We start from the raw sequence: 13,769 nt of genomic DNA on the forward strand, positions 1-13,769 counted from the left end.
TTTGTGGGTGAGGAACAGGCAGCTTGACCTCCTCACCCTGCCCCACCCTGACCCCCGTGTCCCCCCTGTCCTCCAAGACCCAAGAAGAGGGCTCGACTCACTGCACGTAGGGAGCTCACACAGGTGGCTCTTCTGTGTCAGCCCAGCCTTTCTGTGTGCGGTGAGCCTGAGGGAGGGTGGGTGGCCATGGGGTCAGGCTGTCCCGTCTGTGCCCTCTGGTGCAGCTTCCTGACTGCCGCTCCTCAGTGCCTCCACCACGACCCCGGGGCTTCAAGGCTCCCAGGGCGCCCCTGGGAAGAAGGGGTACAGTCGGCCGCTGGTGTATTCTGGGCTGCGGCTTCCTGTGGCTCTACCCGAGGGTCACGGTGACGCCGCCTGCTCTTCCTCCTCCAGAAGGTGACCTGCTCTCTATTCCCAGTGTTGTCGGTGAATTTATTTTCCATTAAGGGTGTTTTGGGAGGGAAGGGAAGTAAGCACGTGAGCCAGTTACGTACACTGTGGGCACACAAGTCTTATCAAGTCTTATATAGTCATGTTTATTGTTTTTTAAGTGCTTAATCTTAACAATTTAATATATATTTTTATCAACTCGGGCTAGTTTTCAAAATAGTGATCAATTAAGGCTGTTGGGAGGATGCTGCTTCTAGTAGGAAGAAGTTGGCGCTGACAGAAATGATTAAAAGCAGACGTTAGAGCCCAAACCAAAGTTGCCTGTCCAAACCACGTTGCCCAGACGGCCCGAGGGCAGCACTGCATTACAGGGTAATACTAGGGGGTCAAAAGGATGGCCCTGAACGCTGGCTTATTGAAGAAGCAAAGAAGCTTATGGCTTTAGATTCCCATGATCCCCACGATTAAAATAAAGCTTTGGCATTTGAAGGGGCATCTTTCAATTTCCTGGGTAATCGGATGTGTGGAATGTTTCATCTGTGCCACCGTGATGAGGTGTTGTAGAGTCAGATTTCGTCAGTGTTTGAGGAGTCCCTTCAGCGAGCCAGGCGTTGTTCTGAGTGCTTTTTCACATGGTTCGTTTGATTGTACAAACCATTTATATATTTATATTTATGCATTAAATCTTCGTAGAATGTAGCTAGGTTAAACTAAGTCTTGACAGTGTGCGTAGCCAATAGAAGAGGTGTTTTGCCCTCAAACCCAGCGTCGTTACGAGGCTCTGCGGGGATACGCTTGACCCAGGGTGCGGTCAGGCTGCCGAGCGACTGGTCTGTGGTCGCACAGCTAGGATGTCGCGGAGCCAGTTCCAGAACTCAGATCCCCGAGTCTGCCTCAAGTTTCCCTGTGTCACAGTTAGACCCTAGTGCGCTGAGACTCCAGTTTCCGGGATTTATGACTGTGATTTATGCTTGTTAATTCTCAGGTGCCCCTTGGCTTTGGGGCTGCAGCCAGTGTCCGAGTGGGCAATGCTCTGGGGGCAGGGGACGCTGAGCAGGCGCGGTGCTCCTGCACCACTGTTCTCCTGTGTGCTGGTAAGTACGGCAGCTCTACGCCTGGGCGTGCACACTGCACTTGGTGTGATAAGTTAAACTCTGCATGTCAGAATTTCTTCAGGAATTGAATCACATGTGCACTCAACTAAAACCTCTATTCTTTATGCTCTTTCTGATTTACTGAGTTAAATTCAGCTTTTAATTATGATTTTGTGCTATTATGTGCCAACTAAATAATATTATACTTGGCACTAATTTTAAAGGTAATTATTATCATCCACAGTCTTATTTTATGACCATAGTGTGAGTGACAAGTTCTCCATGTTCCCGGACCGCTGCCTCCTCCTACAGTTCTAATGTTCTAGAATCCAAGCAGTTAGAAAAGATTCTAATCTTTTAGATTGTATAGATTGTATTGATTTTATTGATATCATATTGAGTGTCTTTTCTGTAAGTCTCCCTTGAAAAAGGAGTCTGACCTTTGATCTTTTCAGAGACAGCAAGAAGAAATGCTATTTACAGGCTGGGCATGGTGGCTCATGGCCATAATCCCAGCCTACTTGGGAGGCTGAGGCAGGAGCATTGCTTGAGGCCAGGAGTTGGAGGCTGCAGTGAGCTATGATGGCACCACGGCACTCTAGCCTGGATGATAGAGCAAGACCCTGTCTCTAAAAAAACAAAAACCTGGAATATATAGTCCTACCAATAAAGATTTGCACAAAATAAAAACACTTTATAAAAAATAGTAAATTTGTTCACATAATTAAAAAAGAAGCACTATTTACTACATTTCTTAAATCATTGACACAAATAGTTTGCAGGAAATTCTGCCTAGGGCTTATCATACTCTGGAGAATTGTCATTTCCGGTTGCTTCTGCTGTATTTTCCAGGAGTTTGTGCCCTTGCCTTGGGATTACTCCTCGCAGCTCTGAAAGATGTGGTTGCCTATGTGTTCACCAGTGACAGGTATGTGCTCGTCTAGAAAAATGGCTTTAGTTTTATGCGTGCTTTCTTCACTGTGTTTTTGTGGTCATGAGAGGCAAGTAGCACGTCACTTCACAGGAAGAGCAGCAGGACCTCCAGGAAGGAGCAGCACAGCGCTGCATGTGGATGGGTTTGCACAAGGTGACAGTCATCCCCACTCCCCTTGTGCCCTCTTCGCTTGTTCATCAAACCTGAATGGAGTTTCTCCTTTGCTCAGAGATACACAGAAAAGCCACGGAATATCCTCCTCCCCAGAAAGGGACCTCACAGTCCACGGCATGCTGATGACATGCACACCTGACTGGTTCTAGGCAGTACTTGTAAAAATTACTGACTCAATCTTAGGCTAAATATTATTGTATTTTCTATAATTATGTATTTGCATAATTATTTACATATAGTAAAATGTCTTTTGAATAAAAAAAATCCTCTTCATGAGAAAGCTTTAATTCGCACCACTTGCCTCAGATTACTCTCAGGAAGAAATTCAGTTTTATTACTTGCAAGTGTGTCCTCCTAGTTTCATCTGACCTCATTGGTTTTACACTTGATCTCAGCCCAAAGGCCAAGAAGTAATGACCTCAATGGTTTTAGACCAATGCCTAAACAAATCTTTAGAAAATCTCAGGACTAGGGAGGTGGTCAAATGGAGGAATAGGGACTGGATTTACCTTTCTGCCTTAAACAACTGAAAAATTGGATAAAAATATATTTTTTAAAAATAGTTTTCAGATGTTGGGTAATAGGCAGCACAAAACAGTAAGCCGCAAAAGCCGGTGGAGTTCTTAGCAGGGTCTTAGAAGTGGAGGAGGATTTGCCCTAGAAATGAAGAGTGCTCTGGTCCTGCCTAACAGAGCTTAACAGCAAACCTTAAAAGGATCAGACTATTTCCAGGAAACTTAACTGCATCATAGAACTTAACTATATCAAGGCTTAAGAGTAGTTAAGATTACGTAAGAATATGCAGTACCCAACAAAGTCAAACTCACAATGTCTGGCATGTAATTAAAAATTACCAGGCATGTAAAGAAATAAGAAACTAAAATCCATAATGAAGAGAAATATCAATCAATTAAAACTGACCCAGAAATGAACAGATGATAGAGTTAGTACTTAGTGGTATTAAAACAGTTTTTATAACTATGTTCCATATTTTTAAGAAGGTAGAGGATAACATGGGCATGTTAGAATGAGACATCAAAAGATAAAAATAAAACAAATTGAACTTCTAGAGATGAAAAAAAGTCAGAGGTGAAAAGACATTAGATGATATTAATAACAGACCAGACACTGTAGAAGAAAAGATTAGCGAATTTAAAGATAACAGCGATAGTACATATCCTATATAAAAAGTAGAGAGAAAAAAGACTGAAAAAAATGAGTAGATCATAAGCAAGCTGTGAGTGGCCTAGAAAGCATGTAATTGGAGTTCCCAAGGCAGAAGAGAGTGAGTACGGACAGAAAAAAAAATCTGAAGAAATAATGGCAAAAAAACTTTCCATATTTGTTAAAATCTTAGGGTTAAAGGGATCTAAAAGGCTATTTGATCTAATCACCCATCTGACATTGGGATTCCTCCAAAATATCCTTTCCAGGTTCCATCTTACACTTTCATAACCTCAGTGGTGAGGAACTTGCTGCCTCCGAAGGCAGCTTTGATTCTCAGAACACCTTATTTTGAGCTGCAATACCCTTTCACACCCGTAACTTTCACCCACTGAGACCAGCTGTGCTTGTGATCCTACGGGAGAGTCTGTCTATTTCTGAGCTATAGCCCCGCAGGGTCTTCTCTTTCATGGGAAACACCTGTGATTCCTTTAGCCAGTTCTCATGGAATGTGATTTTGAGTCTGTACCGTCTCCATCCTGAAGTCACACAAATCTGAAGGCAGCGTTCGTGGTCCAGAGAGCACCGTTTAGAGCAGAACTGTTTCCATTCTACCTGTTAGAATTCTAGTCAGGCATTGAGTTTTGGGTGGCTGCACCACACTGAATCGTCTGAGCTGACTGCCGGCTGCCACTGCCCAGCCACAGCGACATGCCTTCCCTCGTTGCTTGTCCTCTTGAGCCCAAATGCAGAATCCTACATTTGGACCTACTAAGTGTTTTCCTATTTTTTTTTTTTTTTTTTTTTTTACTCATCTTGACTTTGTTGGTGCCTAGTTTTTTCGGTGACAGCATTTCCTATCTCCTTTAGCTTCTGGCATCTGTACATGTGATAAATACTTTGATATCTCCATTTCTTCCTTTTTTCACCTAAAACTCTGACAGCTTCATCTAGTCTTTCCCTCCACCCCCAAGTCCTCCCAGCATCCTTAGTGAACTCAGCGTCTGTGTGGATGAGCTGCCCATTGTCCCAGCCCTTCACTCCAGTGCCCCGGTCCTCACCCCGGTAATCTTCTCTGCCCTACCTCAGGTACATACTCCCGTGGTCTTACTTCTGGTGTCTTCATCACATATAACTGTTCCACCTCTGTCCTTCAGTTGGCCACGACTCCAGTCCTTCCAGCATGCTTTTACAGCTGTGTCTGCTTAAGAGGATTTCTCAAGCATTTAGGCTTTCCAATAAATTGAGAACTCTACTCTTGTGTTCTTTCTCATTCCACCTCCGTATTCCTGGCTATATACTTCCTTCCTTGTGTAGCTTAGGCCCATCATTTTAGTAACTCTCTTGGCAGTAACCTGAGTTCCTTTGACCCTCACAAATGGCAGAACCCCACTCTGGAGGAGCCCGGTTGCACATTGTCTGTGCCAGTAGCTGATCACTTTTGGAAAAGCGATACAAGAGGACATGTTGGTTCCACTGGAAACTTACGACCACCAACCACAGCTAGACTCTCAGCTCTGCTTATCCTGCCTGTCTCTGGTCATCTCACTGTCCATCTCTGCAATCTACCTTAAATCTTCTCTACCCTTTTCAAACCACTACCCCTCCCCAGCAAACGACGTTGCCTCCTCCTTACTTGGTGTGTATTGGGCTTCTTGAATATATGAATTCATGTCTTTCATCAGATTTGGGAAGTTTTTGGCTATTCTTTTTTTTTTTTTTTTTTTTTTTTTTGAGACAGAGTCTCACTTTGTTGCCCGGGCTAGAGCGAGTGCCATGGCGTCAGCCTAGCTCACAGCAACCTCAAACTCCTGGGCTCAAGCGATCCTACTGCCTCAGCCTCCCGAGTAGCTGGGACTACAGGCACGCGCCAACATGCCCGGCTAATTTTTTCTATATATATTTTTAGTTGTCCATATAATTTCTTTCTATTTTTAGTAGAGACGGGGTCTCGCTCTTGCTCAGGCTGGTATCGAACTCCTGACCTTGAGCGATCCACCTGCCTCGGCCTCCCAGAGTGCTAGGATTACAGGCGTGAGCCACCGCGCCCGGCCTATTCTTTTTTCAAATATTTCTTCTGCCTCTTTGTTTCTCTCCTCACCACCGAGACTCTTGTTATTTGTGTGTTGGTATAGTTGATGGTGTTCCCCAGGTCCCAATGTCTATGTTCCCTTTTTTTTTCACTTTTTTCTGTTCTTCAGACTAATCTCAATTCTCCTATCTTTAAGTTCACTGATTCTTCTGTCAGCTCAAAGCTACTGATGAGCCCTTCTAGTGAATTTTTCACTTTATTTATTGTAGGTTTCAACTCCACAGTTTCTGTTTCTTTTTTATAATTTCTAATTGTGTATTGATAGTATCTAGTTGGTGAGACATTATTCTCATATTTTCCTTTAGTTCTTTAGAGATAGTGTTCTTGAACTCTCAACATATTTAGCTGAATTAAAGTCATTTTTGGTAAGTTTGTCTGGGCTTTCTCAGAGATGATTTGTATTGATTGCTTTGTTCCATCCTGTCTATGGGCTATACTGCCTTTTTCTTTGTATGACTCATAATTTTTTGTTGAAAACTGGAAATTTTTCATACCATAATGTGGCAATTCTGGAAATTAGATTCTGTTCCTCTTGGGTTTTTTTGTTGCTGCTTATTTGCTTAGTGACTTTTATTATTTATTAGTGACTTATTCTGTGAAGTCTGTATTCTTTGTCAAGTGTGGCCACTAAAGTCTCTGTTTCATTAGCTTAGTGGTCACCTAATTATTGGACAGAGATTTCCTCAGATGCCTGGATCCTGGACATCCCCCACTCTTTGCCAAGGGGCTCTGCATTTTAGGGAACACCTTCGGCATTCAGTGAAACAGTTGACAACTTGGTTTTAACTTCATTTTTTGTTTTTGCAGAGCCTCGGGTTCAGCCAGAGTTGACTGCTTAAGGCCTTCCCTGGCCCGTCTTGAGCACATACACAGTCCTGTGGCTGCCTACAGCCCTCTGGACTCCTGGGAGTGTCTCAGAGCTTTTCCAAGCCTCTGTAGCCCCGTCATTCCCCTGTCTTTCCTACTAAGCTTTTTGGTTAGTCTGTTGTTTGCCTCCACTGTTACCTCTTGACTCAGGCAGCAGCAGCTAAAACATTTGCCTGTACAAATTTTCAACAAACAGCCCTCAGAGATCAACTTTAGCACTGGGCAGGTTTGAATCAGGTGAAATAAAGATGTCCTGTCAAGTGGGGTCTTCTGGGAACACCAGACAGGGGGTCTCTGTGAAATAACTGTTCTTTGGAAATGAGGCTTTGTAAGAGTTCAACTCATCTTTCCTCCTCAAGCCCTGGAAATAGTTACCTAAGGTTACCGCTGGGCTGGGGGCTTGGGGGTGACGGCAGGATAGGTTACAACACCACAGCGCTTGCTATTCTCACCAGGATCTAGCCATTTTTCTTGAACCAGTGCTGCACTGGTTACCTCAAGCCTTTGGTTAATTTTCAGACTTCTGACAAAATTGATTCTGACAATATTTGCCAGTTTCCGACAGTTTCTCTTTTTTCTGTGAATAGTCCACATTTCCTGTCATTTTGTATGCTTTGTAATGTTTTGTTGAGAACTGGACATTTTGAATAGTGTAATGTGCTGACTCTGTAAATCAGATTCTGTCCCTCTCCGGGCACTGTTGGTCTTGCTTTCTGGGGGCCGTAGTTGTGCACTGGTTTAGTGACCTTTCCAAAGTGGTTACTACAAAGACCGAATGGCCTGACGGAGATTTCCGTAAATGCCTTCATCCAATGAGGAAAGTTGTGGATTTTCGAAATTCTTTGACTGGTGCTGCCTGGGCGGCTACTTCAGCCCAGAGGTCCTCTTGTGGCAGTCCCCAAGGAAACCTCCAGGTAGATCAAGCTACACAACTTTAATTTTTAGAGGACAGGGCCCTTACTGCCCAACCTGGCACCAGTGAGTGGCGCCAGGAACACGGCAGCGGCCCTTAGCACTGCCAGCCGTGGGACTGGGAGGCGGGAAAGGTGGCTGCCATGTGGAATGCCAGAAGTCACCAGTGTTCACCAGCCCGTTCTTCCTCCAGCAGTCCCCTCACCACGCGAGCTCTGGACTAGATCCAGGTTCTTGCCCGTTCACTGGTTGTCTGGTAAAGAGACGGATTCTTGAGCCGCCGCTGCCATTTTCTGTGATGTCACTGGGATGGAGACTTGTGCTAATTTGCCTCTCATTCTTTTGTAGGGGAAATTCTTTTCTGGAAATCTTCCAGATATTATTTTTGTCCTTGGATGTGTTTAGGTGTGGGTGAATCTTTTTTCTTCTATTCTGCTTGCTACTTTGTAGACTTTCAATCGGAAACATTGGATTTTTCTTTAGCTCTAAGAAATTAACCTTTTTTTAATTAACCCTCCCATACATCTCTGTTCTCTCCTTTTGGAATTCCTTTTAGATAAATAATAAGACTTATGGATTAATCTGACACATCTCTTTTTTCTCATCTTCTGTCTCTTTGTGTTTAGGGATATTTCCTCGACTTTGCCTCCCCAGTTGACATTAGCCAGGTCCACTCGTTATCCGGTCCTTAAATGTTTCACTTTAGTGTCCGTATTTGTTATTCCCAATCGCCTTTTTCCCAGTTGCTTTGCCTGTCGTCAGCTTATGAATGTCTCTGAAAATAGTAATTATAATTAAAAAATTTTTTTTTCTCTTATGTTCCCTGTATTCTTTGTGTTTCTTGTTGTGTCCACGTGTTGATTTTGGTCTTTTATGTTTTTGTGCTGATTTTCCCCAGTGTCTGGTGCACATTCATTTAACATTTGTATTTTTGGGTGAAAGACCATGTTGCCATGCCATTTAGTAGAGACAGTGGCTGCGTTAGCGCACCCTTCTGGGTGGGAGGGTTTCCTGCAGGCTCTGGCCACCTCGGGGCACCTGTTGTGCCTGTTGCCCAGCAGGCTTCCCTCTGGGGTGAGTGGGGGGGGGCAGGAAGTCTTGTCACCCTGGGAAGGGCACTGTGGCCTGTTTCCATGCGGGATCCGTCGCGGGGGTCTTCAGTCACCTCCGCATCTGCTGTGTCTCTCTCCAGAGCCCTGACGCCCCCTCTGGTGGAAGACCTCCCCAGCAGATCTTCCACCAAAGTTGAACAGACTTCGGGGGTCCCCCGGGGGAGTCAGTGTTTCCTCCATGAACACTGGCCTTCAGCCCCGTCTCTGGGGAGGACTCCACCCAGGGAGGACGGCCCTCACGCAGATCGGAACCTGCTGCTTGTTCCTCCGACCCCTGCGTCGATGTGCCCAGAAACAGAGCTTGAAGATTCACCCTCTATAGTGGCAGCCTAGATCGTGTCCCTTGTAGCTTCAGTTCTATAATTGAGGTTGATAATCTCTAAATTAGTGAGGTTTTATTATTACTTTATCAAAAAGAAATGTGCTGTTTTGACTGACTTGGCTGATCGGTCGTCAGGCTGTCAGATGAGCAGTTAGTTAGTACTCCACCGTGTGATTGTCAGGTCGCTGACTACTTTCTTTTCCTCCAACAGAGATATTATTTTGCTTGTGAGCCAAGTGATGCCAATTTTTGCTCCTTTTCATCTATTTGATGCCCTTGCAGTGAGTATTTGGAATGGTTTTACCCTAATATACATAGCAAAATTTGTTTTGTGTTTCTGGCTTTTTAATTAAAAGTTGTATGTCTGTGATTTCATTTTTGAAAAGAGAGAGCTCTTGCTTTAAGCAGTCTGAGCCATTTGAGGGAAGATGGGTTCCTTAAGAGTGTAGCCTTTCAGGGTGGAAGAGACCTGAATTTTCTACTTCCCCTAACTCTATCTGGTGCTAAACGCAGTTGTGTGACGTCCTAGCCAAGTGGCCTCTGCGTGAGTCCTCCGAGGCAGGCCATGCTACCGCTGAGTTAACTCCATGCACTAGAAAGTCCCTCTCGAGGTTGCTCTTCTGTGGTTTCACAGGTATTTGAAGACACTTCTTTTTTTTTTTTTCTGAGACAGATTCTTGCTCTTTCACCAGGCTAGAGTGCCATGGTATCAGCCTGGCTCACAGCAACCTCAAACTCCTGGGCTCAAGCAATCCTCCTGCCTCAGCCTCCTGAGTAGCTGGGACTATAGGCGCGAACCACCATGCCTGGCTAGTTTTTCTATTTTTAGTAGAGACAAGGTCTCACTCTTGCTCAGGCTGGTCTTGAACTCCTGACCTCAAGCAATCCTCCCACCTCGGCCTCCCAAAGTGCTAGGATTACAGGTGTGAGCTGCCACACCTGGCCCTTCTGCCATGATATTAGACTGAATTCTGCTGAGATACCATCAATGAAATCTCTGCATCTTTTTTAAACTTATGCTTTTAAAAAGTATTTTTTAAGCAGTCAAAATAAATAGAAATTTGAATAATGTTTCCTGTCAGGTTTCTGATGAAAGCTGCTGTGGTTTTCAATTGCTGTTGTTAGCATAACTTTAGAAACAAAATGTTTTCCTTCATGTCTTACATGACGCACTATGCCTGTTTCAAGATAGAGCTATTGGACCCTGTCCAAACTTGTGAGATAGTAACGTAGTGTTCTGAGTGTGATAATGACCACGGCTACCTGACTGCAATGTTGCTTTCGTTTCTTTTCCTTAGGGCACCTGTGGTGGGGTCCTGAGAGGTGCAGGAAAACAAAAGATTGGTGCTATCATGAATGCTGTTGGTTACTATGTTTTTGGTTTTCCCATTGGAGTATGTCTGATGTTTGCTGCTAAACTTGGAATAATAGGTATGTGTTTGATTCCTCAGCGACTTGTCTCGAATTTCACTTGTATTATTAAGATAACGTGCTTGAGATGTAAGGCAATTGACTGGAGGGTTGTCCCTGTGCAATAAGAAATGTTATTTTCTCCCCCAGTAAGTATCTAGTGCCTTCTCTGTACAAACACACCGTAATGACCACAATAAATGTGGTCCTGCCCTCGCGATGAGACCAAAGAGAGGAACAGGGTGTAGTGAGAGCTTGTGCTGAGTTTTAGGTAACATCTAAGCCCATCTGGCTTACCAGAGCAGCTCCCTAAGGTGGTGCTGTGGTAGCTCAGACCTGAAGCAGAGGTGGAATTACCTGGAGGAAGTGAGCAGCATTTATTGAGAGGACCGTTCTTTCCCCACTGAGTGGTTTTTGCAACCTTGCCGAAAATCAGCTGGCCATAGATGTATGGATTTATTTCTGGACTCTCTTTTCCATTCCATTTGTCCATATGTCTGTCCTCATGCCCATACCACACTGTTTTGATTGCCATAGCGTCGTAGTAAGTTTTGAAATCAGGAAATGTGAATCCTCCAATTTTGTTCTTTTTCAATTTTGTTTTGGCTATTTAGGGCCCCTGCAATTCCCTATGAATTTGAGGATAATTTTTATCGGGATTGCACTGAATCTGTAGATTGCTTTGGATAGTATTACCGTCTTAACAGTCCATGAACATGGGACATCTTCCCATGTATTTAGGTCTTTAATTTCTTACAACAAGGTTTTACAGTTTTTGGTGCACAAGTCTTTCACTTCCTTTGTTAAATTTATTCCTAGATATGTTATTCTTGGATATTATTGCGATTAGAATTATTTTCTTTTTCTTTTTTTTTTTTTTTTGAGACAGAGTCTCACTCTGTTGCCCAGGCTAGAGTGAGTGCCGTGGCGTCAGCCTAGCTCACAGCAACCTCAAACTCCTGAGCTCAAGCGATCCTCCTGTCTCAGCCTCCCAAGTAGCTGGGACTACAGGCATGCACCACCATGCCCGGCTAATTTTTTTCTATATATATATTTAGCTGTCCATATAATTTCTTTCTATTTTTAGTAGAGATGGGGGTCTCGCTCTTGCTCAGGCTGGTCTCGAACTCCTGAGCTCAAACGATCCGCCCACCTCGGCCTCCCAGAGTGCTAGGATTACAGGCGTGAGCCACCACGCCCGGCCTAGAATTATTTTCTTAATTTCTTTTTCAGATTATTCATTGCTGATGTATTAAAACATGACTGAGTTTTGTGTGTTGATCTTCTATTTTACAAATTTACTGAATTTATTTATTAGCTCTAGTAGATTTTGGGGGATTTTCTATATATAGGGTCCTGAGGTAGGGAACTTATGACCTTCAGATTTCAAAACTGTTCTTTTTTAAGCACCAAAGGAGGCGAGAAAAACTTCATCTTTCTCTGCCGCACACCTTTTAATGAAAGGATTTGTTCTATAAAATTTGGATTCAGTCAAAAGGCTGCACTTAAGAACCCAGAGAGCCACATGTGGCCTTTAGGCCGCAGGTTCCCCGCCCCCCTTTTCAGATTGCTACAGGTAGTAGTGAGGCAGGATTCCAACTCAGGTGGTTTGACTCCAGAGCCACACCTGTTACTGCTGTGTGTGTTGTCCCTGTCTGTTCAGGTTCATGGTGCCCTCCTTCATTCAGCACACGCTCACTGGGTATCTGTATACGTCAGGCCCTGTGCTGTGTCAGAATCTGGGGATACAAAGAGAAACAAGCGAGGTCCCTGTCTGTGAGTTTATACTCTCTGCTCTTGGTTTCAATTTTCTATTGTGCTTTGGTCCTTTTCCTACTTTGTGCTTTTGGAACGTTGGCCCTCAGCAGGGGCCGGGAGGTGGAGGTGGTGAGCTCTCCGCTTTCCTTGTTCTGCTCGCTCCCCATTGGAAGTCTCCAGGCTCCACCCCTAGGTGCTGACCTTGCTCAGAACTCCGCCTCTGGGGCTGACCTTGTCCCTGAGCTCCTGCTGTGTATTTCCTGCCTCCCCAGGCATTCCCAGCTTGTCGCCAACATCTCTGCCTCCTGGCCCTCTTTTCCCTGCTTTCTGGTTCAGTCACCCAGGCTCAAGAGCCGCCCTGGCCACACGGCCAAGTCTGACTCATTGTGTCTCTGTGATGTCCTCCATCTCTGTGAGGGGTTTATCCCACTTTCAAGAAGGAAGAGTTGAGTTTACAATGGCCACGGCACTGGCATTTATCTTGGCGCTTGTTGTCTCCGGTAAACTCTGTGCCTAACTTGATCAGTTATTACCGTCCTTAAGGTGTTACCATTCCGCAGCTGTTTGCCTGCAGAAGGAGTGGCGGCAGCTTCTGTTTTCACAGACACCTCATTTCTCCCTCAGGGCAATGCTCTCTGTCTGTAGGGGATAAATGCAGGTTGCCAGAGACTGTCCAAAACCTGGAGGCTGTCTGTGTTCTTGTGAAACAAGTGCCTCTCTCACACACCCAGCCTTTATGTTCAGATTTCTGATGAACATTTTGGAAATGCCAGCTTCTGCCCGGGCATCTTTTTATTATTTCCCTTAGAAAGCTTTCATACATCTCTTAAGTTGAGCCCTAGACATTTTATCCTTTTGTTGCTAACATAGATGAGGCCTCCCTTCCCTTATGTAATGTGTGTTTGCATATAAGAAGGCTGCTAATTACCATATGTGCATGCTAAGTCTGTTAGGATCCTGAACCCTGTTACTGTGATCCTGAACCCTGTTACTGTTTACCGTAGTTCTCAGATGATTCTCTCGGGTTTTCTGGGTATACAGTCATATCAGGTGCAAATAATCTTAATTGTATATTCTTCTTTTCGGCTTTTATACTGCTAATTTCTTTTTCCTGCATAATGTCTCTAGTAGTAAGTAAATTGTGGTACTAGTGGAGATTCTTAGTTTTATTTTTTAATTTCAATTAATTTAGGGGGTACAAGTGGTTTTTTGTTACATAGATGAATTATATAGTGGTGAAATCTGGGCTTTTAGTGTATCTGTCACCCAGATGTTGTACATTGTACCCATATAGGTACAATAAGTAATTTGTCCCCTCCCCTCCATTGGCTCACCCCCATTGCCCTCCCTCTTTTGAGCCTCGAGTGTTTACATCACTCCGTATGACCATGCATGCCCATGGTGTAGCTCCCCCTTGTAAGCAAGGACACACAGTATTTAGTTATTGTTCCGGAGTTACTTCACTTAGGATAATGGCCCCCAGTTCCATCCCAGTTGCTGCAAAACACATTATTTCATTCTTTTCTGTGGCTGAGCAGTG

General features: G+C 44.3%; 1 protein-coding gene across 1 annotated transcript in view; it reads left to right on the forward strand.

Annotated features, from left to right (window-relative positions):
* The window catches only part of LOC138392022 (multidrug and toxin extrusion protein 2-like), a 64,636-nt gene that overhangs the window by 44,626 nt on the left and 6,241 nt on the right, over positions 1–13,769 (forward strand). The window contains exons 12-15 of the mRNA XM_069482263.1: positions 1,376–1,484; positions 2,337–2,412; positions 9,273–9,342; positions 10,360–10,492. Coding sequence (XP_069338364.1) covers positions 1,376–1,484; positions 2,337–2,412; positions 9,273–9,342; positions 10,360–10,492 — 388 coding nt within the window. The remainder of the gene's footprint in view (positions 1–1,375; positions 1,485–2,336; positions 2,413–9,272; positions 9,343–10,359; positions 10,493–13,769) is intronic.

This window comes from Eulemur rufifrons, chromosome 9 (genome assembly GCF_041146395.1).
Source record: "Eulemur rufifrons isolate Redbay chromosome 9, OSU_ERuf_1, whole genome shotgun sequence".
In the NCBI taxonomy this organism is placed as follows: domain Eukaryota; kingdom Metazoa; phylum Chordata; class Mammalia; order Primates; family Lemuridae; genus Eulemur; species Eulemur rufifrons.